This window comes from Cebidichthys violaceus, unplaced genomic scaffold (genome assembly GCF_023349555.1).
Source record: "Cebidichthys violaceus isolate CVI_PGR_0920_01 unplaced genomic scaffold, fCebVio1.0.p SCAF_19, whole genome shotgun sequence".
NCBI lineage: Eukaryota > Metazoa > Chordata > Actinopteri > Perciformes > Stichaeidae > Cebidichthys > Cebidichthys violaceus.
The window spans coordinates 6151978-6170872 of NW_027176361.1; the positions used below are offsets into that span (position 1 = coordinate 6151978).

Here is an 18895-nt window from a genome sequence, read left to right on the forward strand (position 1 = left end):
TACTAATTCTGGTATTATCTGCTCCCGATTCCACCCTAACATCTCTGTAACAGCTGACAGCTTGTGTGAGTTAACTCCTTCTGTGACTTGTAGCACTAAAGGGGGAGAGATCAGTCATGCACACCGTGTCTGACACTGACAACCTTGCCACCAGATGCTCTTGAATTATACATTTGCTGATCGATCAAGGGTGCTTAAGTAATAGAACTCCCGGCAGGTCTGTGTTACGGGGCTCCAGTTACATTGGCAGCCTGACCTAAATTTAGGCAAGCTAGAAGACTGATTTCTCAGTAAATCGAGAGATAGTAGAGCACAGCCTCCCCAGAGGTCGGTGTTCTATGCTAAATGAAAAAAAAAAGAAAAAAAAAGCTTCCTGTCTCATTATGAGCAAATATACCGTTGAGTTCCTTGGCTGGCTGGAAATGAGCAATTCATTGAAGGGAACAGACTTTACTATTCAATGTGGATTATGCCGTCGCTGGTACAAATTATTGCTTAAGGAAAACTGCGCATGCAGTTATGGCATAAAGAGCACTTAGGGACCCATATGTCGTGTATTTTGGGGGGTTTTGTAACAGAAAAATCCCATCTCAAAAATGAAGTAAAATTCTACGAGCCAACAGTGAAGCAAAATGTTTAGAAACAATTTAAGTTCAAAGATTATTTTATAGTTTTAAAATTGATATTTCAGCTATACATTTAGGAGAAAAAGGAATAAACCTGTTAGCCAGCGATAGTGATGCACTGCTTTTAATAGTCCTTTCTGAATACTTTACAAATTATCTTATAAATATTAGTAACCGGATATTTAAGCATTTATTTGTTCACAGAGTTACGTATATCAAAGTGGGATCAAATCCAGACAGAGACGGCATTGAGAGAAGTTTTGTTTCAAACTGGTTTCTTTAGCAGGTAAATGGTATAAGCATTTCGGTACATTTAATTTTTCTAATATTTTACAAAAATGTTGTTTTAGCGAAATTTAAAATTTAAATTGGTTTGACATAAGTTTCTACGGTTTTAATTTTTTTTAACAGTTTCTATTTTTTGAGCAAACACAATGTCAGCTCAATTTTAAAAATGCAATTGGAAAAATTGGTATCCAGATTGCTGAAATAAATCAATATACAGCCTATACTGTACATGCCTCTGTTCCCCACTATTATTATATAAGCAAGAATAAACAATATTTGTAAAGCTTTAATAACAGTACATTTTAAGCCCTTTTTCAGCCATGTCTACAAAGTGGTAGGTGGAGAGACATAAGGGAACATTTCCACTACAGCATGTCAGGGAGCAGAGGCAGTAACAAAGCATCACTAGTTGTATTCACTTGCAAGAGCTTCAGATGTTCCAAATATGCTCAACTATTTCACCCACTGCCAGTACTATCATTGCTCACATAAGGTCAATTAGCTAATTTAGATGGACAAAAGCACATCCCTCTAACATCCTAAGTTGAATAGTCTTCACGCCCACTGTGGCCCGATGTCATGCATTGCTGAAAGCAGCCTTAGATCTCACATCAAGCCGGAGCACAGCCTCAGTATCCAAACAAGAGAAGCCTCTGATTCAGCAGCGTGCACTGGCGCAGAGGCCGCAGATAAAGGGCCAGCCTATGGGCTATCAGGCCCTGCAAGGGTCAAGCTTTATCCCACACATCATCTCAGGCCTGTGCACAATGTGAATATGAGGACAGGGAACGCTAACACAGGTTGGTTATCTCAAGTTCGAAATGCCAACAGGGGCAGCTGTGGTTGAAGTGGCCCAGATTGCTGGTAGTTCATCAGGTGTATTTCAGTCAGCAAGCAGGAAATGAGGAACGCAAAAAGGATAGCATTTCAAAGGCAGGTCTAATAATAGTAATTTTGATCTGTGTTGAGGTCGGTGCAGATAATACTGCCTTGCTAGTTGAAGTTCAGTATCAGAGAAGTAGAAATATTGTTTTTGTGAGACTGAAAGGAGCCGAGCAAAAGATAAAAAGACAGTGATGATGAGGCCTTCTCACAGAAACTAATGGTGTAGCTGGCAACAGTTTCCTGAGAGTCTGTTGAAATATTTTCTCTGATTGGAATTGTATAAAAACGAGAAACTAATTTACTGCAAGTTACGTCCAATTTCCAAAATTTCTAAACTTACTGTATGTTTGTTAAAACTCATATTTTGCATTTAATAATGCTACTGCAAGAATATACTTATTAGCCCTACAGAATATATTATATCTATATATATCTCTGAAAATAACTAAATGCTGAAACAGAAAAAAGGTTGCAGCAGACAGAAAGCATGTTTTTCTGAATGCACAATGTTCTTTCCTTCCTTCTGGCTGACGACACTACACAATTTGAGATGAAAATAATTACCAGCAAGGTTCTTCCCCATCATGCCTCTCTGTGTTGTAGCACATCTTTCCTTTGTGTGATTTCACTATCAATTATTTATAAATGAAATAGCAGTTTTCAAGTGTTAATAATTCATAGAAATGCCCAAATGGCTAGGCAGGCGAAAGAGTAAATGGTGGGGGGAATTGGGATATTGCAGCGCTTTATGGATCCAATTTATCTTACGTAATTATTAATCCTTTGTGTTAGGAAGATGAAACTGAGGCTATGGGACCTGCATTAGCAAATAAGCTGTATCATGTCTAATTTCAGATCATTATCACAACAATAAGCTGCAAATGACGACGATCAGCAATGCTCCATATGCAGCATGCCACCTCTGAAAGTGCGTTACTAGAATATTAAACAATTTGGTCTTTTGGTTGGTATTGTACTTGAATTAACAGGTACATAAGGAAATACTCTTTAATGTATAGAGGGGGTGATTTTGCACTGTAGTTAATTCAAAACGCAAAGATTCCTCTCTCTGGGCGCAATATTTAGTTCAACATCCCTCCAATTAGTAATTCTAACACTATCCTATTGCCTGGCATGCCAAATCAAGCGCACCCACCGCAGTTGAAACAAATATGAAATTTGTGTCTTAAATTAGCTTTACTACAGCAGCTACAAAATAAAGTGCGAAGCTGCATGTAATCTTAAATCAACAATGTAAATATAAATCAAAGGAAAGCACTTAATAATGAACCAATAGAAAACCCAGATCATGAAAGCCATATCAATAAAGCCATTACATAGATTTTGGTTTTCATAGCAGGGATGTCGTCTTGACTCCAAGACAAATATGTGGTACAGGTCATTATTATTTAAAACATGTAGACATTAGCTGCTAAAATGCATCTTCAATATGAAGTCAGAATTTTTGTGCTTCTTCTTGCTTTGGCTTCTTTGAATATGTCGATTCAAAAGCTCTCTCTCAGTGTCTTTATTGTAAATTCTGTGCTATCTAAAGCATATCATATTTTAAAATTAGATCCCTAATCTCTGGAACTGCGTTTTCCCACAGGGAGTGAATATTTTGTGTCTCGTGAAAGGGGCGTATTGTGTTGTTGGACTTAAATCTCCCTGGTAATTATCTTCGCTCTTGACGGCATCATTGGGCTTTTCCTTTATTAATGGAGATCATAATGTTATGTGGATGGGAGTCATTTCCCAGACTCTGAGGAAATCTTTGCTGTGGAAGATTAAGAGTGATACCACATCATTTTGGTCCCTAGGTGAATGATCTAACATGACGGAAGCCAGTGCTATCGATGGAGGCATACAAAACACAGTTGGAGTCCCTCTATCAATCTTTGCACATGAAGGAGCTAGGAGACGTGGGGTAAAGTTCACTCACTTTGTTGAGAAAGAAATGCCTCAGAAATACAAGAAAGGAAGGGAGTCATGGTGGTTGGTTAAATAATTTAGCATCCATCAACTATTCACGAATTTCCTGTGGTTTTACTAAAATCAATAGTTTTGGTACACTCATTCCCCTCTTGCTGCCTTAATTTATTTATTTTCTCTTGTTGAGCCTCAATTTATTATTAATTGATGATCCCCAAGGATGTTACATTCTTATTACAGACTTTTAACTGTGAGATTATTAGAGGAGTTGCTTACCTTTCTACCTTCATAGGTAATCAGCGCTAGCATAAGACACTCACAGAAGAGCAACGCAAAGATGAAAGAAAGAAAGGTTAAGTTAGACAAATAAGTGGGAGCATCTTGAAGTTTCCACAGGGAAATCTGGAAGGCCTGAGTGACTGGTAACAGCATAACTCAAATACGTGTTGGCAGTGAGTGGCAACTCCCCAGAGTGAGCAGAATTGTATTGCTGTATTACCACCTTCCTCTTCCAGTAATCACAAGGCTGAAAGATGAAAAAAAAAAGCTTGTACTCACCCGTCATCCACGTAGCAGGGGTACGGCATTTGTTGTGCAAAAACCCCGAGTGGTTGGGTCTTTGACGTTTGTGCTCGTATAATACCATGGTCCATCATATCCTGCAGGTAGGCAAAGCCTCCCCATATATAGCGCAGGTCGTTAAAGGAGTTGTCTCGAGCCCCGGGAGCCCATGACCTTATTAAAAGCAGACACACCATGATCTGTCTTAGCAAAAGGCAAGTGAACCACAACCAGGATGGTCAGAAATACTGTCAAAGTTTCATGACTGTTTATAGAGGTCATATTTTTAGACAATAAACTTTGAAAGAGAAAAAAAAAAAGATCAGATCTTTTGGTACGCAGAAAGGACAATAAAAATCCAACACGTTCGTCATCTCTAGGCTTAAAGAAACACTTTAACCTTTAGGAAAATACACTTTTCAGCTCTCTAGCAGAGAGTTAGAAGATAACAAATATCAATTTAAAGCAAGCAAGTGATTAGACTAGTTTAGGGTAGCATAAATACTAACTCTAAACTGGAAGCAGGGGGTAAGAGCTTGTCTTGGTATGTAGGTTAGGTTATATGTGCCATTTTTTCTTTAGCTAGAGCAAAGAGACTGTCTTAACTCAGAATAAAGACTGGCAACAGGGAGAACAGCTAGCCTTGTCCAATGGTAAAAATAAATAAATAAATACAATCTACCGAACAGCACCTGAAGCTACCTCATTACCATGTTTGTTTCTCCCTCCTTTCAGTCTTTATGCCAGGCTAAGTTAACCAGCGTTGTATCAATTTAACGCACAGCAAAAGCAAGTAAGCACATTTCCCTAAATGTCAAATTATTCCTTTAACAATCCCTTATATACAGTATAGTAAACAGAGAGGCTGAGCTGTGTCACATACCTCTCTTTCACTTTGTTGGTAAGCTCCACATCTTCAATGTCCATGCGGATTTTGTACTTGACATATGGAGGGGGGTGGCTGGAGTTCGGCTGGAGGTTTTCAAAGACAATAGCAGCCCAGAACGTATCATTCTTCAGAAGCTCCAGTGCTCTGCTCACCAGATGGCTTTCGGTAGGGACCGCCTCAAACTTATTCAGGTCCAAACACTGTCAACAAACACAGAGGTATCACACAAAAATGCCTTCTTTAATATAATCTTCTTACAGCAAATCATTCCTATTTTATAGACCTTTAGTATCCCCAAAATAGGGAATAAAATAGAGGCAGGCATGAACTTACTGACAAAATGGCAGATGGAAATTTTTTTCAAAAGTATCACTCAGCTATTGACTAAACCGCGCTGAGTGCAGTTCCAAATTATCTGGAGCTGCCAGGGGGTGGGAAATGTTTTGGGCTTCAGCAGAGACAAGCAAATGAGATACAGCCTCGCTAGCAGTCCCCGCTCTGTAGCCTTGTCCCCCTGTTTCATGAAACGATAATGAGCTAGCCATCCTGGGAGGCAGTCACACCTGACAGCTGTCCACACATCCCTGTGCTGCAATAGTTTTATCATTTCTCCCCCAGGATTCTCTAGTCTGTATTCTATATCAAGCTATGGTGGTAAACATAATACCACAGCAACAGCATTTGCTCAGCACATACGAGTGAGGATATCACAGCTGTGGAATGGTTACGTGAGCCGGAAGTTTGAACCAAAGTGCTGAGTGAAATATATGCTTTACATAAACCAAGTGATAGGAGCTACAATGTTAACCGCCACGTCTGATGACTAAAGTGAATCATAATAAATCAGAATCAACTATCGGAACAATTGTCGTCGTTAAATTAACGAATACATATCCCCGTCTACTGCAGTAATAGCATTCTGAGACTTTCTTCTCTCTATTTAATCTTTAAATAACAGCACTTTTTCGCTGTGCTGACAAGCTTTACCAACCATGATGTTTCTAAACGAGATGACACTGTTTGTGCATTTTGGGTGTTCTTCGGTCTTTGACCACTGGACCAGCAGATAATGCTAATCTGTCTGATGTCAACAATCCGACCTGGCTCTGGACTGAGAAACTGGCCCCACTAATAGCTCGCCAAGCCCATCTTGGCCTCATCCAGAGGAACATCCAGGGCAACAAATTGAGTTGTTGTGGTTGCATCATGCTTGTTGAGGATAACAAATAAATAGAACATACTTTATTTACTCAAATTAAAGAGACTACAGGAGGTATAGTAGCTCATACAGTAGATTCATAAACTACTTAACTGCCCTAAATGTTTATGCAATACATTACTAAGCTGCTGCAATGCAACATTCTCAACCATGTCATCTGAAGCTACTAATGAAGTGTTATTCCCAGGATAATGAAGATGACTCAATGGTACTGTTACTGCTGTTACTGCTGCCACAAACACATTCATAATGACCCATTATGCCGTTTACATGACTATTGCAACTCTTATTCTTTTTGTATTGTTATCTGATATTATTATTTCCACTATAAATATCTTGATCCTGTTACATTGTGGGGCAGTTCATCAATGGAGCAGAGAAGTGGCAATTTGTGGGCCGAACGTGGGCCTGTGCTGTTAAAGAGATGCAGCCTGGTTCTTCAGTTGCTACGCTGTTGGTGGCACCATAGCGAGAAGCCATGCCAATTATAAAATTATCACAGGAGTTATTCATTTTATTAATGAACTTTCCTAATTTGAAAATTCTAATTCGGAACGTTTACTAATAAAGATCCAGAATTAAAGTTAGATAATATACTGTGTTACGTTGGGCCTAATTTGCATTACTATATTAATTTATTTGCCTTATGGCTATTGCACCTGACCATTGCATTGTCAGTACTGAAAGTATACACTATTCAGCCCTAGACTGAAAGGCGCTCTCTATTTCCCTAAAGATGTATTCACCCAGACAAGAGGACACCACAGTAAAGGTTGTCTAATAACCGTCCCTATCCTGATATCCATTTTGAGCAATGCAATTTCCATTAGGGCAGAAAATAGATTGCATTATGTTGGAATTTCATTGGCCATGTATGGCTAACCCCAAGGGCCCAACCTGCCATCTCACCTGCCTGTAGATTGATATAATGTGTGTGTGTGTGTATGCGAGTGTGGCAGAGGCTTTGTTTTATCACACATAGAGAAATAAGGATTTTGCTTCAAACTGTGCCAGAGATCAATATATCACTGTCAAACGGTGTGTGTTCCTACTTAGAGACATCACTTTGTTTGATACAGATTCACTATAGTCATTTTTATTTTATGATTATCATGGAGGCAATGTAGTGACAGATCTTCTTGTGGGTTTGACAGTTCGCTAACTCAAGGACATTAAACTTTAATGAATAAAAGACCAGTCTTTTTAGCGTGTTCTTAAAAAAAAAACGAAACACAAGAACTGATAGAGTGCGCAAGATAAAAAGCCTACATATCCTCTGGAAAAGTCCTGATTTTGGTTTTAACAGCAGCAGAGCACAGACACAGCAACAAAAGAGCTAAGAAACCAAAAAACATTGTGCGAAACATGGACACATTTTGTCTTAGATGTTAAGCAACCTGCTTTTTCTGCAGCACCCTGCTGTTCTGCCAGAGTGGTATCACAGTCGCGAACAGAAAGACACAGGAGTAAAAGAAAGAGCAGCAATTATGTCAGGGATGGGACTTTTACAAAAACACTGTCTTAAGTCTGTAGGTAAAAGTATGTGTGGCAATTGCAAATTGTTTACACGCCACGGTCGGGAAATTACCATTGACGCCGTAAAATAAAGTTATTATGATTTAATGTGTAAGATGCTGCTGCACTAGCTTGGCAAGGCTTACGTTAGCGCACCTGGGTCATGTTTTTAAACATGCATTTCATAAAAGCACAGACAAAAGAAATACATACACCAAGGAAGTTGGAAAGAAGCTTCAGGATTTCGGAAGTGGTGTTGTAAGCATTTCGCCAGTCGTAAGGCGGCATGCCGGGTGGACGATCCTCTGCAGGCCCGTTGTACAGGAAGTTGGCCAGCAGCTCGCCTGTCCATCCCGTGCTGTTGAGACGCTGGTTGAAGACAGCGGCAAACACTGGATTTGCCAGCAAAGCCTGATTGCAAAGGCAAGGAGATGGGTTTAATTAGCTACTCTGGTTACTAGTGAGAGGTTAAGAATGCATGTGACATGAATGCAATAGAATTTGAAAACCAAAGCATATTAGGCCACAGCTAATTATTTTAGAGGAGAAAGCATGGGAGGTCAGAGTTGTGCTTTGGTGGCAGTGACATTCATTCTTCTGTAGCATTAATTAGGAGCATCAAGATAGATGGCCTCGTTGTACTTCAGGCTCCGGAGTACACATCAACTATTCTCATGGCCAAGAAGTGAACATTCAAACAGTACAAAAACACACACACACACACACACACACACACACACACACACACACAGCATATGCACATGAATGTATATTAAGGACCGGACTGTGAAAATGAAGACAAATGAAGACATAGGAACGGACAAACTACATTCAAGAGCACAAAACATATCCTCCCAATCCCTCGCAGTAACATGATAAGAAACATATCAGTGAAGCCTCTCAGTCATCTCTGTTCATGGATCATACTGTGCTCTAATCATGCAGTGACTTCATAAAAGTGATTTGCTGACCTGGGAGCAAATATAACCTTGTACTTACCTACACACCGTAAACATAAATAAACATGTATATCCATTTTTGTTTTTGCAAGAAATAAATGGTTCTAAGCTCCTTGAAACAATAGCTCTGGCATAATTCGATATTTTTACTCCCACATGTTTGTTTTATTGTGTTGCCCTCTGTTTAGTAGCCACACACATTCATTCCCATCACTCCCACCCAGTATGTTCATAGTTTAAGGCTGCTATGAGATTAATGCCCAATTAGTTATACGACACTGTTCCTGTAATGACAGTGTTACTACAGAAACTAAAATTAAACATAACAGTGATAATTTACCTGTCATGTACACAGGGGAACACTGAAAAGGAACCTCACCCCACTGAGATAACGGGTTATTAAAATTACACAACCATTTATTATTTCATGGGTGGAAAAAAAAAAAATCACTTCTCCTTGAAAACCAAATATTCCAGTCGTTGATTGTGTATGATTCACACCACCATGTGGACTCTGACTTTTGGAGAGGAAAGGGCGCAGGACGTCAGCAGAGAATTGGGCCTCTAAAGTCTGAGATTTCTTGTTGAGATTCAGATATATTCTGGCCAGTGTGCTCAGTGGCCTTTCAGTGTCAACACTCCTGATGATATTCTGCTTAACCTTAAGACAAAGTGTCAAATTAAGTAATCTCTACGCTGCATGTGACCTTTTAAAAAATAAAAAAAATAAAAAAATCAACACATCTGTCTTAGTGGGTGCTACATTAAGGACATGACCCATCAAAAATATTCTGTGAGTCATTCTGAAACAGCAGTAGCAGAGTCCTGCCTGCGAACTGACTGTGACTGCTAGACAGGCTAAGGATTTGAAATCTGCATCCGCTTAAGACTGCGTTTGGCATAGGTTCCGGTGGCACTTGGGTCAATGAGTTGGAGGTATGCCATTTAACATTTGCCGTGTGTCAAATGTTTGTCGTGGGAGGATCTTCTAGTGAGGGAGTGACACCTATTTGCTTGCCTTTATAAATGGACAGATCCTCGTAGCAATTGTTAAAATGTTAACATAGCTGACAGGTTACGCGATTGAGCAAATGTCAAGACTTGTGGACTCAACACTCAAGGGATTCACAGGAAAACGAGACATGCATGTGACCTGTGTAAATTCATCTGATAACATGTTTATTTATGTAATTATCTATTGATAACAGCCTGACTGTTAACCCCTTCGCTCTCTTTACATCGTGTCAGAGCTGTATTCAGCCACCGCTAACGCAAACAGAACGTCCTCCTGCTCCTACTCACAATGAAAGTATTAAAGCAGAGTCACTGCTGTTAGCCAAACCGCATCACCAAAAATGCAATCGCCTTTAAATATTACTGGGGGTTGTGGAACAAGGTGGACCAGCCACAGTGAGCTGTCAGATACAAAGTTGCGTGATTAAACTTCTCAGAAAAGCAACCCACTTTACTGTCCCCTGCTGTTGTTTGGAAAACTACTTGCGTCAAGAGCAGCATGAAATCATATTGCAGTTGTTCGTGGCATGATGGAAAAAGGCAGATTATTGACATCTTTATTAAAACAAAGTCGGGCCTGTTTGGCTGCACTGTAATTCTGGGACCTGCAGTATTAAACTGTGCTTGCTGTTACCATAGTAACCACGGGTGCCAGCAATTCAACCAGGAATGAAATCTTAAGGATTTCAGCTCAAACCCGTAAACACCATGCAAAGCCATAGGTAGTTATGTCAACCATATTTTCAAACAATTACACTTGTCCTACACCCTAGATCGTCCATCTCAAATGTAGTTACGGTGGTGATGGTAATTGGCCTATCAACGTAAAATGTGTCTGCAACCTTGAAGAACCTCTGAAGATGACAGACCTCCAAAGCCACCAGTTTTGTACTGCGAGATGTGGAGAGAGAGAGAGAGAGAGAGAGAGAGAGAGAGAGAGAGAGAGAGAGAGAGAGAGAGTCGGGCAAAAATGAAGACAAAGGAGGATTGCCGGCCCATTTGTGTAAAGGTTAGGGCTAGGGTAATGAATACCCTGGCTATATGGAGCTCCCAATGTCTGCTTCCCTCCAGCTGCCTATAAGCTCATTTGGAGTGACACTGGAGTAATGTCAGTGTCAAAGCAATACGGGGAGAGGCAAAGAGAGAGCGAGAAGGAGAGACGGAGGGAGGGAGGAAGTGAGAGAAGTGGTGGCGAAGAGTCCATGTCCTCTACTTCTATAGATAATCCTTTCTGCCAGGATGAAAATTATCCTGCACTTATCCATAATTACTTTCCTCCTTTGGTTTCCATATCTAACAGAAGGTGCAACAAATTGATATACACAACATTTATGCTCTCACCTGCAGTATATATAAGGCTCATCATTTCTTTGTGCTTTTCACTGAAATATGTTTTTTTTAAAAGAGTTTGATGTTTGCCCCTGTTTACATGTTTTATGCTAAGCTAATTGTGGTATCAGCTTCATTGTGGTATCAATGTTACTCTGGGCAAAATAGCTTATTTCCCAAAAATGTCTCACTAATCCTTTAAGTTTGTACTGTGCAGGTTAAATGTGAAACAGCATCATGCAAAAGCTGTCGTTTGAGACGATCCAGCTGGAGCAAAAAGTACCGCAAGTGAAGTTTGACTTATAAGTAAATTAAATAAGTGTAATTTCTTGAGGTTTCCATTCTTTTTTTTTTTCAGTATTTTTTGTAGTACTTTTCTGAATACAAAAAACAAACAAAAATAATGTTGGCTACAATGATTCAGCTCATTTTGTTGTGTGGTAGTCTTACCCGTAATGTGTTGACCTGACGGCTATTTTGAAGAAAATCCCAGACACGAGGCCCGACTTCATCCCACAGATCAGCGAGCTCTTTAAGCATAGCCAGGGCATTGAATGTGCTATTTGCCTAAAACCAGAAAAAGAAAATCAATATTCAATAATTTCACATCAATTTTAACAACAATAGTTATCTCACCTTTCTCTGACTGAGAGCATACCCACTGAGCCTCTTCTATTTGCCGTGAGCCAATCCGAACATGAAAGTACTCTACATCTGCACATTTCAGCTAATCCCCAGAGGAACTCATCACACTGTAACACCGCCACCCCCCATGGTGACGAATGTAAATGGGTTATTTACCCCTGAACATTGACTTGTAAACAATCTTGACTATGTCTGGTGTGAAAAGGGCCCCCTGCGCCAGCACCGGGCCGCTTGCTGTGAAGTCGGCAGATTTTGCTCGTGCTCATTATGTATTCTCAATGAAAACTCCTCACAGCCTCTCTGTTTGTTTTGCTCATGCGGTTATCAAAATGATGGTAATATCTTGGAGAAATGTCATGTCATGAAAATGCATTGCATTCACCACGTTCTATGAACAGGCCTCTTGACTAACTATTGTATTACTTTTATTTTCCTTCCCCAGGTGGTAACTTTGTGTGACAGTCAGTGTTTTTCATTTCAGCACTGGAGGCTTCTTCACACTTGGCATAATTACTAATACGCGCAGTTGGCCTGATCCTGTGCATAGAAGAGAATCAACTGTACAAACAAAACTAAAATTAATTGTTTCACTTTCACTAAACTTGCTTATATCACACACTGATACGAGCAATGCATGCATCTACTTTTTAAGTGCATGGAAAGTCTGTGTGCACGTACACAAGTTACATCTTTCTCACCTCTTTCACCATGAGGCGAACAGCAGGTGTATCAGGTGTGTAGAGGACTTTTCCTTGCAATAACTGCTTGAAGGTGCTCCAAATGTAGCGCAGACCAGGTGTGCCCTCCAGGGTGTCGACAAGAGTCTGACAAAAAGTATCTATGAAGAGAAGAATAGAGGGGAGAAGACTGGGAAAGTTAAGCCAAGACCGAGAAAACATCTCGGAATTCTTGTGTGCAAACTGTAGGGCCTTTCTTGGGACAGGATGGAAGAGCAGAAACAAGCTGTTTGATCTGTAACAAGTCATAGAATGTGCAGCACCCAAGAAGCAAACATGATAAATATTGCATATGTGCTTGAAATTCATATGTGGCTACCTTCCAAACCAGAGTGAGCAAATATGAAGATAGAAGATGAAATTAAGGATACATCTTGGCCGTTTCATTTCATATTTATAACTCAACCAGACATAATTTAAAAAATAATTGAGAGAACTACACAATTATAAACTAAACAAATAGAAACTTGGTGTGGGGGTATGGCATGGGAAATAGTATTTGAATTAAACATTTTCCGAAATCAAAGTTGTAATGTTTTTACCATGAATAGAAATACGGTTGTACAAGCAGAAATAAGAAAATCTAAATATATCAACAGACTAAGCAATAAACGTCACTTACATTGATGCGTAAAAAACGGTCAACACACTGTAACACACACAGTGCCAGAGAAATGCTAAATAAAGTAAATAAAATGACTGGAAGGTACACAACACCTCGAGGTTACGCCCTATAGGCACAGTAATGATGCATTCACTGCTCTTCAGGACAGATAAACGTAGAACTGCTACTAATGGCTTGATTAAGGAGTCTTGATCCATTTTACTGACGTCATCTTTTAGTAATAGTAGTAATAGTAGTTTTATTGTAAGAGTTTTTTTGTGCAAAGATCCCTTTGCAACAGTTTTACAAGTTCTTTGACCCAACAGCAGCTTCTGTCTCTTTAATGCAACGTTCAGGAGGAGAATTATTGTCCGTGTTTATTCAGTTTATTGCAGTTTATCCTTACTAAAGCCATGTGTTTACTATTCATGATAGAGGACTGAAAAACTAACAATGATTTTGAACGCATTGAGTTCAGACACACAACATCGCAACTCTTTTTTTCTTCATAATGCATTACTCATAAGAAAGCCTTTGTGACCGTTAAACGCTTGTTCTGGTTTTACTGCTGCTCCCTTATATTTTCTTGTACTTGTATAAATTATCTTTGCCCTCTGGATGTTCTGTGTGTTATTGCTTAACTTGTTGTTTTTATGTCTATGTGTTATTATTCCCTTTATAGTACTTAGAATTTTTTGAGAAAAGAGCTATATCAATAAAGATTAATATCCTCTCCTTAATTAAGGTGGGGTAGGAGTTTTTGGAGAAACGGGGGCTCTAACAAGTTTGGAAAGGTGCTTGGTGACGGCACTGATACTCACTGTCACTCAACACATACAAAACCCTCCAAAATAAAGTAAACAATTACCCAATCAACAATATTTTGTTTATGTCAAATGCAGGCATCAGGATCTAATTATATCTGTAATGCTCCTTCCATACATGCAAGTATCTTCCTGGAATGTCTTACTGTAGTTTATGAAAAGCTCTCACGAAATGGATATTGTGTCAGATACTGGTACTCAATTACACATCAGCGACCGCAGAGCAAAGTGGATGCCTTTACAGAAAGTTTGGGATGATTACTTTAAAAAACACACACGCACACACACACACACACACACACACACACACACACACACACACACAAACACACAGGCAGAGGAAACCACAAGCCAAGAGTTAAGACATGAGTACATAAGGAAAAGCTTCTATGGAGAAGAGGGAAAAAGTCGATATGCTCAGCGGCAGTACGATCATTACTAATTTAACTGATCTGCCAACGTGAATACTGCCAGTTTGGGAGAGTGCTGAATAGGTTACATGAGGACCTGCACCGCAAATAATGTAGCCTGGAGTAGCTTGAGCTTGGATTGTCCCTGCCGCCTGTTTTGACTGAAAATATGTGACTCATCAGACAACTGGTCAATTCTGTGTGTCGTCTGCCAGTCAACATAACCGTCTGTCATTACATCAGTCTCTTTTCACGTCCCCCCCTGTCAAGACCGCAACCTCAATCCTCCAAGTCCTTTCATCTCACCAGGGTGACCATTTCCCCCATCAGAGAGATTTTAGCGGCCATTTTCAGTGCAATTAAATGTTAGCCTGTCTGTCTCCCGGCCATCTTTACCTGGTGCTCCTGGGAGGTCTGTGTGCTGGCAGCTAATGGCCACCCCTTAGTCTGAGTCGGGCCAGCTGTTCCCTCTACAGACTGCACAGATGCTGCTTCTTGCAATCATAACACTTGAGAGAAAATGTGTGCGACACTGCTCAGTAACTCTCTGTGGTTAGGTGTCTCTTGTCACTTCAAATTGCAGGATTTTTGGTATTTCAGAAAAGAGTGGACTTGTAATTAATTGGACATAATGTTCTATTATGCATGTTAATACCAGTAACACAAAGGGGCATAACGTTCTGATGGAATAAGACTTAAAAAAAAGGACTGATTAAGGAACTGAGAGACAATGAACATGAGCGGACAGAGTACACTAATCATCTCAAAGCAGTAGTTCCTACTCTGGATGTCTGGAGTATGGGATGCCAATCTGGGGGGCCACAAAATGATTAAAGACTGAACAAAGAAACATGTACCTATTTATGTTACAAAATTATGTTATTCTTCTTAAGCTTCTCTGAAGTTATTGCTTTTTTGTTGGTGTAGTACAGGATACTTTTATGTCTTTAGGCCCCTCCTGTTGTAAAAAATATGAAAAGGAAAAATGACTATTCCACTCATTGAGTGCTGGTGGCGATCAACTAAAGCAGTGATGAAGAAGACCGCTAGCTAGCATACATAGATGTGAACGAAGCAGGATTTAAAGTGGTGTTCGAAGGAAGGAAGGAAACTCAAATTAAACAATGCCTCATCAAGCCAACAAGGATGGGAATCACAGCCACAAAAAGTAGAGAAATCCATAGGTGCCTCTTGTTACAGTATAGTTAAAAATCTGGGTGTAAGATAAGTGACAGGCAAGGGGGGAATGTGGCAGGGGAATTTACATTTAATTATCACCTGAAAGTGTCATTTCCCGCAATATAGAGTCTTCAATCATGACCAATAAAGCTGCTCTTTCACTATAAAGCTCAGTTTATATTGCACTCTATATTATAGTGTTCCCAACAGGATGTTGTGAGACTGTGGTGGGTGGAACTCACACCCCTGGAAGAAAATCCTGTGCATTCTAAAGTTAAATTCATCAATCTGGTGCACAGTGAGAGCAAAATTAAGAGGCTAGATCTCTGAAGAACTTTGTGCTCTTGTAAACTATTTTGTGCTCCCGTTAAATATTTAATCACAAACACATCGGTTGAATAGAAATGAAAGGTGATGACCCTGCAAAAAAGCCACACCCACATGGTTAACGAGATGGGGTCTGTGTTTTAAGACGGGTCGGGTGGGTCACCGACACTGCAGTGGACCCCTGACGCTCCGATGACAGTCGGCCGTCTTGCTATAGGAGAAGGGAGCCCCGCCCCTCCCTGCAGGGAGAGAGGGCACAGCGAGCTTTGAGTCCACGGTACCAGGAAGCTGCGAGTTGTGCCGGGGTCGGGGTCTCTCTAAGCTGACCTGGAGCCGGTCACGGCGCACAGCCGCAGAGGAAATGTACCCGACGAGGGTCAGCCATCGTTCATATGAGAAAACAGCTTGAGGATGGAAAATAACATTTTATATTCATACACTACATATGAAACAGCCAGATATAACTATTTGTGATCCAAACTAGCTAAAAAAAAGATATATAAAAAAGAAAATATATATATATATATATAGTTGTATGATCCAATATGTATGCGCCGATGCTCAGGCGCCTATGGAGACATTTGGTGTGTGCAGTCGAGCACGCTGCATATATGATTCCAACTTGTTGGAACCTTTTGCAGCCAATGTACCAATGACAAGAAATAAAGTAAACTCTATTCCACACAACAACTCTGGGGCGGACTATGGTGAACCACTGCTATTGCGAGTCACTTCAATCACAAGGAGATATCCCTATGGTCTGCCGCGCGCTAATCTATTCATCATTTACTCCCATTTTTTTAGCCCATCCAGTTCAATATGCATGTCTGCAACACACACCCTCTGTGTACACTGCATGCTATCTCATATTATAAATATGTTCTGATTATGAGAATGAACAACAATGCAAATGGACCTTCGACAACATTCTCTGGCCAAGACGAGGAATAAAGAATTCTCGTCAATGGTGGAGCAGGAATGTAGATGGCAGTGACAAATCCATAACGCTCAAACATTTGTATCTTGGGAAAGATATATCAGTTTTTGATATTGTGTGTGCTAAAGGGAGTATCAGATTACAGAGGTTAGCCATTCTCCAGAGCTGTGAGCTGTGTAGTTCTTTTTGACAACAGAGCTTTCATTTATTTATTTTTATCCACAAAACAGCAGTCGGAATAGAACAAGAGAATCTGTTCTTCACACCAGTTTTAGCCAGAGTCAAATAATTGCTTGGAGCCTCAAGTCAGCCCCTCAACTTACCTGGCAAATTTAATCAATTTGAGTTGCACCCTAGAGATGGGCTTGGTTCAGCGCAACGGCGAGAAGACAGTGTTGTCGACAATGCTGGTGCACACACCGTCTCGCACATGCAATCACATGTGCAGACAGGGATGTCACACACACACACACACACACACACACACACACACACACACACACACACCTATAAGGGTATTACTCTGGTTTCACAATGCTCATATTTCAGGTATTTCAAGCAATGCAGAATCAGAGGCACACGAGCTTGTACACACTCAGACAGGCATACACTCATATACACCGAATGTGACACGTCAGTCTAAAGTGAACTACACCATGCATCAATCGAGGAGCACTTATTTCTTACAAGCAGTACAAATCGAGTACTATCTTGCAGCATTCCAACAGAAAGTCAAATAAGCTTGAATAAATGTCATTGAAGTCACTCTCTCACCAGAGACAGAGAGAAGCCGCTTTGACATTCAGTAGAATGAGACGAGCCTCTCTCACTCCACGCGAGTCAAGAATTCTGCCTTTCTGCCGGCTGCAGTATATATTAAAAAGGGATGTGCTTAAAACGAGAAATAAAGGGTACCAATTACTAATCATGTAAAGTGACGCCTATGGCAAATACTCAGAGGATGACAGCATGAGTCCCGAGATAATTAGGGAATGTTATGAACAGTGTCGGGGAACACCACACCAGTGAAAATGGGACAATGCTAAATGAAAGACCGTTTTGACAGATCTTCAGAAGATGTGTTCATTCGAAAGGTTGATGCTTGGTGTGGGTACAAAATACATTCAAATCAAGAACTTTGAAAACGGTTTGCGATCAAGTCAAATCAGCAGTTTTACAGGGATCCTATAGTGCTTTGACTGTTTAGCCAATCCACTCGAATACTCCACATGGGACCAAATATTGTTCAATTTAACAAAAGCGAGAAAAACAACCTCTAAAATGAGCCATGCGTATAAAAGTCTACATTTGCGAATCATCGCTTTGCTAATTTCTCCAACAAAATGCATACATGTAAGTGTTTACCATTGCAGAGCCATGTAACCACTTCTTATTCCTGTTTATTCGTTGGGCCAATTCTAAAAAAAAATGGTAATAAGTTAAAATTACTGTTGTGGAAGAACATATACTGCCCCAACAATTCTGTATAATGACTCAGACGTGTTCCTTTGCCGTCAACGATTAATTGGGAAGGGAACACTGCTGAGCCATTAACAAAACCTCTGTGTTGGCCTTTATTGTTGCTACGCCGCTATTCCTTTGAGTGTACTTTTACATATATAAAGGAGTTGTAATTGGCCATTATGCCGACGCGCTGCATATTACAGATTCATTTAATTGTACATAGACGAACAGAATCAAATGCCACGGCAAAACCAAAACAGCCATTAGCATGCTAACAGAGATGTTAGTGCTTATTTTGTATGGATGATACAATGTTTTTGCTAATTTGCACTGGCACAAGCATGCAATTCCACTTTGCAGTGTAACTTTATTCCCAGGAAATAAGGGCTTCTTATTAAAATCTAATTTTGTGCCGTTGTCTCCAAAGAACAGGCATTTAATGAAACAGGACTGCTTGGTCTCTAATGAGCGTGAGTCTGCAAGAAGTTGCACTGAAGATCTAATTCTCAAGGATTTTATGGAACAAACCCATTCAGTGATCTTCAAAGCCG

The 18895-nt window shown here is 40.1% G+C and overlaps 1 protein-coding gene across 1 annotated transcript in view; it reads right to left on the bottom strand.

The window, feature by feature from the left end:
• LOC137874604 (phospholipid-transporting ATPase ABCA1-like) overlaps window positions 1-18895 on the bottom strand; it is a 133540-nt gene that overhangs the window by 96090 nt on the left and 18555 nt on the right. The window contains exons 10-14 of the mRNA XM_068713375.1: window positions 12561-12700; window positions 11668-11784; window positions 8129-8326; window positions 5176-5381; window positions 4290-4466 (exon numbers count right to left, since the gene is read on the bottom strand). Coding sequence (XP_068569476.1) covers window positions 4290-4466; window positions 5176-5381; window positions 8129-8326; window positions 11668-11784; window positions 12561-12700 — 838 coding nt within the window. The remainder of the gene's footprint in view (window positions 1-4289; window positions 4467-5175; window positions 5382-8128; window positions 8327-11667; window positions 11785-12560; window positions 12701-18895) is intronic.